At 38.8% G+C, this 12,494-nt stretch overlaps 1 protein-coding gene across 18 annotated transcripts in view; it reads right to left on the reverse strand.

Annotated features, from left to right (window-relative positions):
- Positions 1-12,494, reverse strand: part of SUN1 (Sad1 and UNC84 domain containing 1) — a 44,290-nt gene that overhangs the window by 4,277 nt on the left and 27,519 nt on the right. For all 18 annotated transcript variants that reach the window (XM_042480601.1, XM_042480596.1, XM_042480598.1 and 15 more), the window contains 10 exons: positions 10,777-10,870; positions 10,094-10,152; positions 8,968-9,113; positions 7,947-8,174; positions 6,325-6,411; positions 4,743-4,786; positions 3,506-3,644; positions 2,769-3,023; positions 2,053-2,137; positions 1,458-1,573 (listed from right to left, as the gene is read on the reverse strand). In XM_042480601.1, the coding sequence (XP_042336535.1) occupies positions 1,458-1,573; positions 2,053-2,137; positions 2,769-3,023; positions 3,506-3,644; positions 4,743-4,786; positions 6,325-6,411; positions 7,947-8,174; positions 8,968-9,113; positions 10,094-10,152; positions 10,777-10,870 (1,253 nt within the window). The remainder of the gene's footprint in view (positions 1-1,457; positions 1,574-2,052; positions 2,138-2,768; positions 3,024-3,505; positions 3,645-4,742; positions 4,787-6,324; positions 6,412-7,946; positions 8,175-8,967; positions 9,114-10,093; positions 10,153-10,776; positions 10,871-12,494) is intronic.

Raw genomic sequence — 12,494 nt, forward strand, 5'->3', positions numbered from 1 at the left:
AATAAAAGTTGTGAAATGGCCATTCAGTAAATAAGGTTTATAATACCATATATAGCGCGCCCGCGCCATATGCGTTCAAGCCGCGGCGCGCGCGGGGTGGCGCATCCCATTCAATTGAATGGGCGCGTGCACCCGTTGCAGCCCGCGTGCTCCTGCGCCGCCGCGCCATTGTTTCCAATGGGGCTCGAGCATAGGCGGAATTCGCCTTACACGGCGGGATCCGGAATGGATCCCCCGCATAAGGCGAGGACAGACTGTGTGTGTGTGTGTGTGTGTATACACACACACACACACACACACATAAGGCAAAATATGGACAGGACATTGTGTTCTGCTAAATTAGAAAATGCTTGTGACCCCATTATCTTTACTTATTTCACACCACCACATTTGAAGTTATGCGATTTAGCAACTCAAAATTATATTATTAAATATTACCCTTTATGAAACAGATCTGATTCTTAATGTTATTAATATTTATGGAACAGCAACCATGCTCATATCATCAGTCGAACCCATACTGGTGATGGGTTGTACTGAAGGGTTGGTTATACAGGGCATCAAAGGCACCCAAAAATGCCTCCACACAAAATCTATGTAGTCTATGTATCATTTAGCTGCCAGAATTAGCAATGAAATATCTGCACAATACATACATGGTATGCTATTACAACACACAAGAAGTGTGTTATCTGAGTGTGGCACATACTAGCCTGGCTGTTACAGGAACAATTCTTTCTGCAGCATCATACTGCATTTCAAAAATGCACACCAGTAAAAGCACCACATATTCACGATTCTATATCCATTCTCCTCATTTCAGAAAGCTGATTTACATTTACTCAGTGGGCCCTTGGTAGCTACTGGTGTTTGGTTCCAGGACTCTCCATGGATGCTCAAGTCCCGTTATATATAGTGGGGTAGTAAAATGGTGTCCCTTATATCAAAAGGCAAAACCAAGGTTTGTTTTTGGAATTTATATTTTTTAACAAATATTTTCAAGCCATGGATGCTTGAATCTGTGCATAAGGAATCTGTGGATATGGAGGGCCAACTGTATAAACATTGGAACAAATTTTGCTACAAATGATCTCAGGGATATGCAGTACTGTATAATAAAGTACACATACGTATGCCTTCATGGAATCCTTGATAAGATTCTAAAAGGTTATAGAAATAGAAATTTAAAAGTGGGGAATGGGTGCAAACCAGACCAGGGATATCCTATACCATATAGGTACAGGAGTAATTCCTGCTTTATCAGTGATAAAAAAGATGACCATTAGACACACCCAAAATTCCAGCAACCCAAGCCTCTGCTGCACTGAAAAGAAATGAAGATTATTTGGGAGTTCAGACACAATCCCAGAAATTCTCTTGAACAAGGATCATCCCATGCCTTTAACAAACACATTAACACCTGCAAGTGTTCATAAAATCACCAACATTTTAATTACCTGGATCACTACGCGAGGAGACTGAGAGAAATACCACAAAGGAATTCCAAAGAGACTCATTAATGCTGTTTTCGTTTCGTATGTCTCTGAACAGCGAGTACTCAAAATGCTGCCACCTTGAAGAAACATATTAACAGGAGGCTATTCAGTTTTATTTATTAGATAGTAACAGGCTACACATGCCATTTTATTCTAACCACACGATCAGAAAAAGCCTCAGTAACTACTTCTTCCTGTTCTCCCTCCTGTTTGCAAGAACAGCAGGAATACCTCTACTCCTCTTCACCTCCTGTTAACTAGGATTCCTGTTCATCTAGGATCACAAACTGTGATTTAAAGTTAGGTTTAAATGGCGGCTTGAGAATTCCAAAGTTATCAGTCTCCCATATTTTTAGCTGCTAGATAAACATACTTGGGCAGTTCCAGACTGTAGATCCACCACAGAAGAGACCTTCTTTGACAGCCATGAGCCTAACTTCTGAAAATATGAAGATCTGCTACCAAAATCAGGTCTTAAACCTTTGTATTTCTTTTAAAAACATTACTCATCGCTTCCAATTTAGAACAAGCTAAACACCCACTCATACCTACTTACCTCCAGATTCCAAAGCGAAGTCTACCATGCCAGTCTTATCTTGAGAGAAGAGCTTCAGTGCATTGTTGACAATAATATGTGCTTGCTGCAAATAAAGAAAGAGTATGAGAAAGTGTGTGTGTGGGGGGGGGGGACTTTACCCCTGTGCTTTCACATGCTGTTGAATCAATGAAAACTGTGGGCAATTCTTTTGCTATAACAAAGTGCCAAGTCTTGTTTTATTGTGTATCTATTGACGGGGAAGGTGGGGATTTCTTTTTTCAAAGTTGGTGAACTCCTGGTCACTTGCAGTTTTGACAAAAATGCCAGAACAAAAAGGAAAGCAGTTTGGGAGGGAATAGAGGCCATGAAGGATGCTCCCATCCCAGACCCTTGGAGCTTGCATATGGATTGGGTAAGATCATGTAGGCAAAGCCAGTCCTTCGGCTAGGAGGGTTGCAGACTGTAGAGTTCAGTGTTTTAAAGGTCAATGCCTGAAATTTAAGTTCAGCCAGGGAATGACAAGTTAAGCAATGAAACTAATACAACTAACCAGATGCACTCTTAATTAAAGCATTTTGACCTGTTCAAGGCAAGTGAAGTTAGTTTTCCTTTTATGGCTGGAATATAACTTTTATTTCCACTCATAAAATATCCATAGAGGATTATTACAAGTTATTTCAAAAGAAATAGCATTGCAAAAGTGAAAGTTAGAAAGGTTTTCCAATTTTGCTTACCGCTTCTGTGATGCCTGCAATCCCAGCTTCGTTCACAACACTTGTTACTACCTCTGATGTCGACTTTGCATTTGAAACAGACATGTGTAAGCTTATGTTCTTGAGGATCTGCAACTCCAAATCTTGTAACAAAACTCGCAAATCACTCTTGCTCACAAATTTGGATGTTAGCCACTGAAACAGAGAGTCTGGCAAGTCTCCTTGTTGGTTACCAAAAAACAAGGACTTGACGGATTCTTTAACCTGGGCATCCACCTACAAAAGGACAGTTTAATAAGGTAAGGTATGTTACCTCATATCATATCATCAAATGCTCTTTGGAGCTGCACATGGCCTATGGGTCACACATTACCCATCCCATTTTAAAAATGTGAATATGGGTGTGTGTGGGTCCAAAACGTGAACCAACAGCACTTCTCCCACTGTTCATCCTAGAGAAAGTTCTGTTGTTAATAACTTCAAACCTTTAATATAGTTTACCATGATCTTCAATAAAATGACAAAGACAGCCAACAAAAACATCTATATTAATAATCCTAAATAATTCAGCATCTGAGTATGCCAACCTTCTGTTTGTAGACAACTCTGTGATGCAGTTTACATATTTGTTAGTTGGCTGGTGAAAAAGCCCAACAGGATAATTCCAGAAATCATACTGTAGATGTAAAATACCTTGTCAGAATTCAGTGCACAAATAAAGGATTTTAAGTTTTGTTAGGCATCTTTTTTGGAGTTACCTTTTCCTGAAGCATATCCACTGAGGCACAACTTGTTTTCAAATCCTGTGAACTTAGCAGCTCTGATTTCACATGAGCCAACTCAAGCTCTAAATGTTTAATCTTGGATAAGAGATGTTGGTTTTGTTTATCCATATCACTGAAGCATAGAAAGATAATAAAAGATAGATGTCAGAAATCAGAATTGTTCACATAAAGGAATAGTCAAGAAAGAATTTGTGATTTACACTGAACTAAAACAAAGCAGATTTGTTTATTGTAAATGGTTGTTAGAATGATTTTTGTTGTTGTTATGAGTAGCAACAATAGTATCCCACTTTTCTCCAAAAACTGAGACTCAAAAGTATCTTATAATTAAAAGAACAATGCAGTTAAAAACATACAAAAAGTGAACATATAGAATGATTCTTTAGTTTCTTTAGCTTCAATGCAGGGAATTTCAAGGTATTCTGATTTGCTAAGAAACACCGGTCTGAAGAAGGCATTAAGTTCTAATCACTTCTCTAAAGTACATGTCTGCAGGAGGGAACATATTGGACCTACTTTGCGGCATAGTTTCCGTACAAAAAAGAAAGCTGATTATTGAACACGAACTCAGTTTGGGTAAGGTCTTTCAAATCCACTTCTAAATATCTGAATGAATTCAAGCATTTAATGGAAGAGGACTACAAATCAGTGGAATAGTAGAAGAATCTTACAGGCTTCAGTAGCAATTTTTAATGAATGAATCTTATAGAGTTTCATTGTGAATGCAGCTTCATACCAATTACAGTGGTACCCCGGGATACGAAATACCCAGGTTACGAAATTTCCGGGATACGAAAAAATCCCATAGGAAATAACTGTTCCGGGTTACGAATGTTTTTTCGGGTTACGAAAAAATTTTTTGGTGCTTTTCGGCGCTTTTTCGCACGAAACGCGGCTTTTCCCCATTAGCGCCTATGGGTTTTCGGCTTGCGAAGGCTTTTCGGGTTACGAAAGCGGCCGCGGAACGAATTAATTTTGTAACCCGAGGGAGCACTGTACTTTGTTGCTGCATGTGTCCAAGTTGATTTTGACGTATGGCAATCCTAAAGCAAATCTATCAGGGGGTTTTCTTGGCAAAATTTGTTCCCAGGGGAACACCTCTTAAATTAAATCACAGGTGTTAAAGCAGAACCATTGCCATGTGTTTACCAGACATTTTCTGCTACTTAGTAGCAGGGTTCATCATTCAACGTAATATTTTTAGACATACCTCACTGTTTCTGATTTGGTTAGCTCCATTTTCTTTTGGATACCCTGGAAAAGTAACAAAATTATTATTAAATCCCATGAATTCCCCAATCCTTAAATCAGACTATAAAAGAAGAAGTGTGAAGGAAGGATTCCCAGGCAGCAGAATCCTAAATATGGCAAAAATTAGAAATAGATGGCTGTACATTTATAATACAGTAGATATCACAAACTACACAAGGCAAAATTTAGCGTCCTTGGCTGGAGCTTAGATGTTTTCATGACACAGGAGTGCGTGGGGAGAAGCAACTCTAATTTCCAGTACAAGTTGCATGTGACTTGGAAAAAATCCTTCTTAAACTACACTAAGGTGGTTGTTATTGTAATCCAACTTTTGCCAATTAACTCAACATATGGCTATGGGGGATGGGGAAAAGTGACAAGAAAGAAAGGCACAGTACTCCTTTCAGAGGACCTGACATATGGAGTTCCACATAAGACTCTTGATCACAGGACTGAAACCTGCAGATTTCTAATCTTATTTTCACTAGGACCACTTTGCAAGTGAACAAAAAAAAATCCTTCCCTCTTCCTGTCTGATCCTTATCCATAATGAATTCTTGCTGGATCCAAACCAGTGCATTTCTTAATTAGGACCACTTTTGCAAATGTTTAAACCGAATGTTGTTATAAAGAGGTGAATGAAGGGCATCTCAATTCTATTAATATAATTCTGATTTTGAGTATTTTGGCACACTTTGTATCCCTGTAGGTGGCTCAGAGAAACATTTTATCTTCACAACCATCCTGTAAAGTTGATTTGGCTCAAAGGTTATGATTTCCCCAAGGACATCCAGCCAGGTTCATAACTGAACCTGGGAGGTTTTAGGCATCCAAACCCATCACTGAATTAATGACTAACACTCTTTGTGCCCATGTCACTATGGGGTTATATTTTTTAAAACCCTTTCATATAAAACACTACATTGTTAAGCTTCCACCTTGAGATACCTACACATTGCACCCAGTGAGGTGCAGAGCCCTAGTCAGCCCTTTAGGAACTGTCATTTCAGACAAACTAAATGCAAGCCTGTTGTTGTTGTTGTTTCCAACTTTTGGTGACACAGAAAGAATTTGTCTTTGTCTTCCTCTGGGGCTGAGAGAATGAGACTTGCCCAAGGTCACCAACCGGGTTTCCATGACTGAACAGGGATTTGAACCCTGGTCTCCAGAGTTGTAGTCCAGCACTCAAAGTACTACACTATGCTAGCTCTCATCAAACACAAGCCCTAAAGTACACCAAAACCTATTCTGCATAGGTGTAAATTATAGGAGAAAACAGGCAGTATAAGCAGTCTATCTGTCAAAGATGCTTGTTTACCATTATGCATTTTTTCAATGGAAAACTCCAAGAGACTTGGGACTTGTGTCAACCTAATTTGTAAAGCTGTAACACATGAAAATTTCTCTTTTTCTTTTTACACTGCTTCTGAGCATATTTGTTTTGAACCATCCTATGGATTTCACTGGGATTTACTTCCATGCATTATGTTTAGCATGACAACTTTCGTTACTGAACATCAGATAATAATAGTAATCTTTACCTCAGACTTTTCAGAGAGTTTTGCAAGGAGATCTTCTAAAGCCCCAATGCGCCATTCATGTTCTTGATGCAAGGCCAAGAAGTCATTCTTTAAAAACAAAATGGAACAATTCTTTCCAAAGGCACTGATTTATTTACCATGACATTCCCACATCTGAATACTTCATGGATTTTAAAAATGAAACGTATCATAATCTCTGTGCACATAAAATCAAACTGAAGTGGAATGGCAAGGTCCATACTGCTTGAATACTGTTCTATTTGAATATTGTTTCAAACAGAAAAGAAGCAAAATGGTATAATTAAAAAAAAATACTTCAAAAAAGGTACATTTCGATTGTTGAACAGGTTTGCATCTGTGTTATATTTTGCAAATTTACAAATATTGTCTGGAATTTAAAAAGCTTCTTTAAGGCAAAGGCAAGAGAGTTTCCTCACTGCTCTCTGAATCTGGATACCCTCTGTGCCACTTTTACCAGCAGGCACGCAATATTGCACCATCTCATAAGTTGCTTTTGAACCCGCCTGCAATAGAATAGGGGAGAGATGTGTTGTCAAAAGTTGCCCTTCTCCCAATCTGGCACACAGAAACAAATGAACTCTGCTTTGTCTCATAGCCTAAGAAAAAAACACAGCAGCTGAGTTCTAAGCAAATCATACTAAGGGCCAGAACAGACAGCCTGTTAAAGTCATCTTCCAGGCATCTTGGGAGTGCGGCATTTACATGCCGAACACTCCCAAGATATGAGGAAGCTGCCCGGAAGCCATACCACTGGAGCACCTAGAAGCTGTCGTGGGGCTTTGGCAAAGTTGCCAGAGGCAGCTCTTTTCTGGCCCAAATAGGAATGGATATTTTGGCTAGGTTCAGGGCGCACTGATGCCATGTGTATTTGCTACAGACCCAATGCATCGTTGGTGGGGGTGACCAAGCCTCCTCCTTCATGGCTGTCTGTTTAGGCCCTAACTTGTACTGAATATACAGAGTCTCCAATATCCGAAATGCTTGGGACCAGAAGTGTTTTAGATTTCAGACCTTTTCAGATTTTGGAATATTTGCATGTAGATAATGAGAGATCGTGGAGATGGGGCCCAAGTCTAACTTGAAACTCATTTGTGTTTTATATACATCATATACACATATCCTGAAGAAAGTAATTTTATAAACAATATTTTAAACATTTTGTGCGTGAAACAAAAATTGTGTGCACCGATCCATTAGAAAGCAAAGGTGTCATTATCTGAGCCACTTGTGGACAATTTGGATTTTGGAGTATTTTGGAATTCTGAATGAGAGATACTCAACCTGTATTGCATTATGGTTTTGTATCAAAACATGCATTTTTACAAATGTTAATATCTTAAATCAATGTATTTGATATAATAGACTGATAATGGAGTGCTCCTGGTATATGGTAATAGTATAATTTTTAAAATGATTGTCTTTGTGACAAACTAAAAATGCTTGTACTCGAACCACACAAATTCCAATTTATCATGTCAGTTCTTTTTTCCTAATCATCCCCCCTTTAAAACAAAACATTAGTGGCTACTCTAACTTACAGGCTTATAATCATCACGTTAATATTACTGAGTTGTAAAAGAAAGAGTCCCACACAAAATTACCACTGTTTGATCAGGTTTCATCTCTTTAAGGTGCTGGCCCACTACGCTTTTTATCAGTATCAACATTTCACTCTTGTCATTCATCTGGGAAATGTGGGCTTGAAAGTTCTGTAGCAGTAGCAGCATTTTACTATATTCTTCATCCTGGTGATGCCATCTCTCAGACATTAAGGCCATCTGCTTTTCCAGCTCAAGCACACGACTTGCATCAAAGAACTTCATAGTTGCCTAGAATTTTTTTTAAAAATAAAAAAAAAATGTTTATATAATGTTTCTACCTTTCTATTAAAAACAAGAAAGATGGGTTGCAATAATATAAGTGTGTTACAATCACAATAAATCATAACGCAACTTGGAAATGAATAAACACTAAAGCCTTAAAATTGACTGGCACAAACAATTACAACACTATAGGGCCAGCATTTAGTCCTGATTCAAGAATGGTCCACTGCAATAAAATCACCTTCACTGTTGACTAAAAGCAGACAGTGACAGAGCTAGCATACCTCTCTTGGAATGTCATTCCAGATCGCTAATCTTTATTCTCATCACTTCTACTGAACAAAGCATGATAGAATTCAGCAGCCTTGCATAAACCTAATGTATACACATTAGGTAATGGAGGTGGGCAAGAGTCCAAAACTCAAGCAATTCAACCCAACAGGTGTAAGATGTTGAATGAAAGAGCTAATAGTTCACCACATATTGAAGCAGAAAAAAATTGCTTACTGAAGCAGGATCCAGAGAGTTACAACTTTCATTAAAAAAAAAAAAAAAAGTTGTAGAGATAGTTTGGAAAGCAGACAAGCAGTGGCCCAAAAGACAAAGACCAAAGCAAGGTTGCAGCCATGCCCCAGCTAGTCTTCCCTTTTCTTCCATGTACCAGCTTTCTCCAATTTGACATCCTTCAGATGCCAAGTACAACTCTCACCATCCTCAGTCAGCAGGTCTATGGTGCTGTCTGCTGTGGTCACTTGCCCTTTGTAGGCTTTGTCAAAAGGCTGTACAAAGGATATCTTACATCTGAGTGCTCAACAGCATACGATGAATCTGGATGAGGTTCAACGACTGTTGCAGAGTCTTCCCATCTGTATGTTCTATATAAACTTGTCCAATTCAAAGCTGGCAATAATGAAAGGAAACTTTCAGCACCCCAGTGCCACAAGCCTAAAGGAAGAAGATTGAAAGGGGAAAACGTAAGATTCTGCTAAAAGAAAAAAAGGAAGATTTCACAATTTTAAAAAGCAAACTCAACAAGATAAACTAGTCTTAAGAAACTTTAATCATTAGGCTAACAATTCTGATCTCAAAACGTATCTCTTCACAATGCAGTTATTAAATCATGGAAGCTTAAGATCAAAGGGGAAGTGCCATAGAACACTGTTAAGAGTACGTTTTGTATACATAATGTCCTGCTTCATTCTCTGCCACCTCCAGATAAGACTGTGAAAGATCTCCCTTTGAAACTTTGGAGAGTCACTGCAAGTCAGGTGCAGAGAATACTGTGCTCAACCATGAAACCCACTGGGTGATCTTAGACAAGCCACACTCTCTCATCTTCAGAGGAAGGCAATGGCAAAACCTCCTCTGAACACACCTTGCCAAGAAAGCCCCAAGATAGGGTTGCCATAAGCTATCATTTAATTCCCTCCCCCCAAATTTTCTATTTATTTTTGTTACCCTTCTGAAATATGCTGTGCATCTGAAATTTTTCCACAGGCAGATTAGCATTTGCTTTAATGCTATTGAAATCTATCATCATCAGCCTTACTCCTTGAAAAATCGTACTACTTATGACAAAATGGAGGATGAATTAAATTGTGCATAAAAATGTGAATTTATTTGCCTAGAATAGCCTAAGTTCATGATTTAGCTTAAGTTGTGTATGAAGTTTTAAAAACTACCTGAGTTTGAAACCCAAGAAGCATGTATTTTATGCTAGACAGAAGGGAAGGGGAGAAAGAAGAAAGGATGGAGGAGGAGGAGAGGGAGGGGGGCAGCAAAAAGAGGTTACTGTAATTCTTGGATAAACTGCATTGATTTGTGTGGACCACAGATTGAGCAAGAGGAATACACACATTCATATAAATAGATAACTTAGACTGTTGAGCTTTCAGACTCACAACTGCTGAAACATGTCCACTCACCTAGCAACAGCAATAGTGGGAGAAGATACAACAATAACCTGAATATCTTTGGAAGGCATCTGGAAAAGAGACACAGAAATTTCATGTAAACATGTTTGTCACTGCAATGAGTTTCCTGAATACAGTATATACAGTATTCAGCTTTCCCTTCTCCTTTTGTGTCATGTCTTTTTAGATTGTAAGCCCGAGGGCAGGGAACCGTCTAATTAAAAAGATTGTATGTACAGCGCTGTGTAAATTTACAGCGCTTTATAAATAAAGGTTAATAATAATAATAATAATAATAATAATGTATTTGCTCAATGTAACTGCAAAAGTTAACTAATTCTAAAACTTAATTACAGCCATGATCTACTCAAACAATACCACACATTCTGTATTAAGGGCAAACTATTATGAGACTTAGCTTACAACCATATAGATACTGAAAGAGATAACATTTCATTCTCAAACAACAGGCCATAGTTGAAACAGATCCTTTTGGCATTTTCAAAGATATTAAAAGGTGTATTTTGGTCTTCATGCTGCATAATACAGCAAAGTGCCTCCCTGAAATTCATTTTTACAAAAGTAGCAGTTTACTGCAGCATTCAAACTAGTTGAGTCTGTAATACACAAGCTAATCTATAAACACAGGTTTCAAAAATATCATGGAATCAAATTCTGTAAAAAGGTTTACAAACCTTGTAAGAATAAACACATTCAGCAAAGAAATCAGGGTAACAAGTTGATACCATCCAGTCCCAAGCCACCAGAATGCTCCTGCAGCTGCCTTCCCTGGATGAGAACAGATGTACTAAATGAGCTGGAATGTATTAGAATAATCCAAGACAGTAGTTTTCAAACGTTTTAGACTCCAGGGAAAGTTTCCCACGTCAATATATATTAAAAATACTTGTTCTGTGCAGATGATTCCGGTCCATATTTTATAGTATTTTTAGTTCACACAGGTGCTTGCACCCATGGGCCCTACAAAACCTACACCCTGGTCCTTTCCCCCTGTTCCAAGAGGACAGAGCCCCGAATGACTCCCGTTCAGAGCTAAGTTAGCTGGCTGGAGGTTTCTAGGCCATGATGGCCAGGGATTCAAAAAGCTGGAGTCCCTTCCCCATCAAAAAAAAATCTTTGTCAAACTCTGCTCCAGTTACAAAGTCTGGATAAAATATATTAGTGAATTATATAACCATAATTTATGTTAATTAGCTGCACGATTATGTATATATCTCAGATAGCAATCACCACTGAATTATATGCAAATTCTATTTTTGATTATAGAACTTCTTTAGATGTTACTGTAAGCTAAGTGTGATATTGCCATGGAAAAACAGCAAAGGAACAAAACGATGTTGGTTATGACTGCTGTCCTGTGTTGGCTGGGATGCACCCTAGCAAGACTCCAGTATTCCCTTGGCAGATGTATACCGCAGGGATGATCTGTAATGGTGGACAAGTTTGCCTACTGATCTGTCTGTCACAAAAATCCAAGCTTCCCTGGAATATAGTTTGAAGACCACTGTCTTAGTAGGAGGGTGAGCAGAAATACAGGATAAGGTTGCAAAGAGGACACAAATTGCTAGAGTAAATAGACATTGGCAAGTTACCACATACATGCAGATTAAAAAAAAAATCAGTTCAAAGCACCTTCACATTATATTCTATAGCCAAGTTCCAAGGGTATCCAGTATTATTCAGTAACCAAGACTTCCCACCCTTGCCCTCACCCATGGCTGCAACCTTCCATGACACCAAGGGTCTCCTAGCTTTACAGGATGGATGCTGAAGGTAAAGAGGATTGCGTTTAGACTGCAAAAACAAAAGAGGAGGGTTGCTGATTCTGGCTGCAGCAGTAGGACCCAGTGGAAATACACCATTGGAACTTGGCCTACATTAGTGACATGGAACAGCGCATAAAGGAAATAGCATGGAATCATGCAGCAAGAAGTTTAGTAAAGCAGCAATTCTGGTCTAACATTTATGAATGAATGTTGTGTGTTAAAGCTGCAATCACAGCGTCACTCTGCTGAGGGCAACCTTAGTAGAGTACAATGGAGCAAGATGTTTCAAGGCTATATGGAACTTAAAACTACAGGGAGTCAGCCCTCCCACTCTTTGAAAGTAATAATCTCCTTTTGCCACTAACAACTTGTTAAGCAACGACAGAAAAAACCCAAAGGCTGCTTAAGACAAGATGCATTTCATACATGGAAATGCACATAGGCAGATGTGTGAAAGCTATCCCTATCTGAATGTAGTTTCCATGGTCTCCTCTGAAAATAAAAGCATTGAGTTCTCAGGAAGACAGGTGTGATCAGGGTAATCGGATGCTGGCCTAGGCAGAAATAGTTAATAAAATGAGCCTACTGCTGTGGGAAAATGGGAAGAAGTCTGCCAGGTAAGGGAA

This window comes from Sceloporus undulatus, chromosome 8 (genome assembly GCF_019175285.1).
Source record: "Sceloporus undulatus isolate JIND9_A2432 ecotype Alabama chromosome 8, SceUnd_v1.1, whole genome shotgun sequence".
NCBI lineage: Eukaryota > Metazoa > Chordata > Lepidosauria > Squamata > Phrynosomatidae > Sceloporus > Sceloporus undulatus.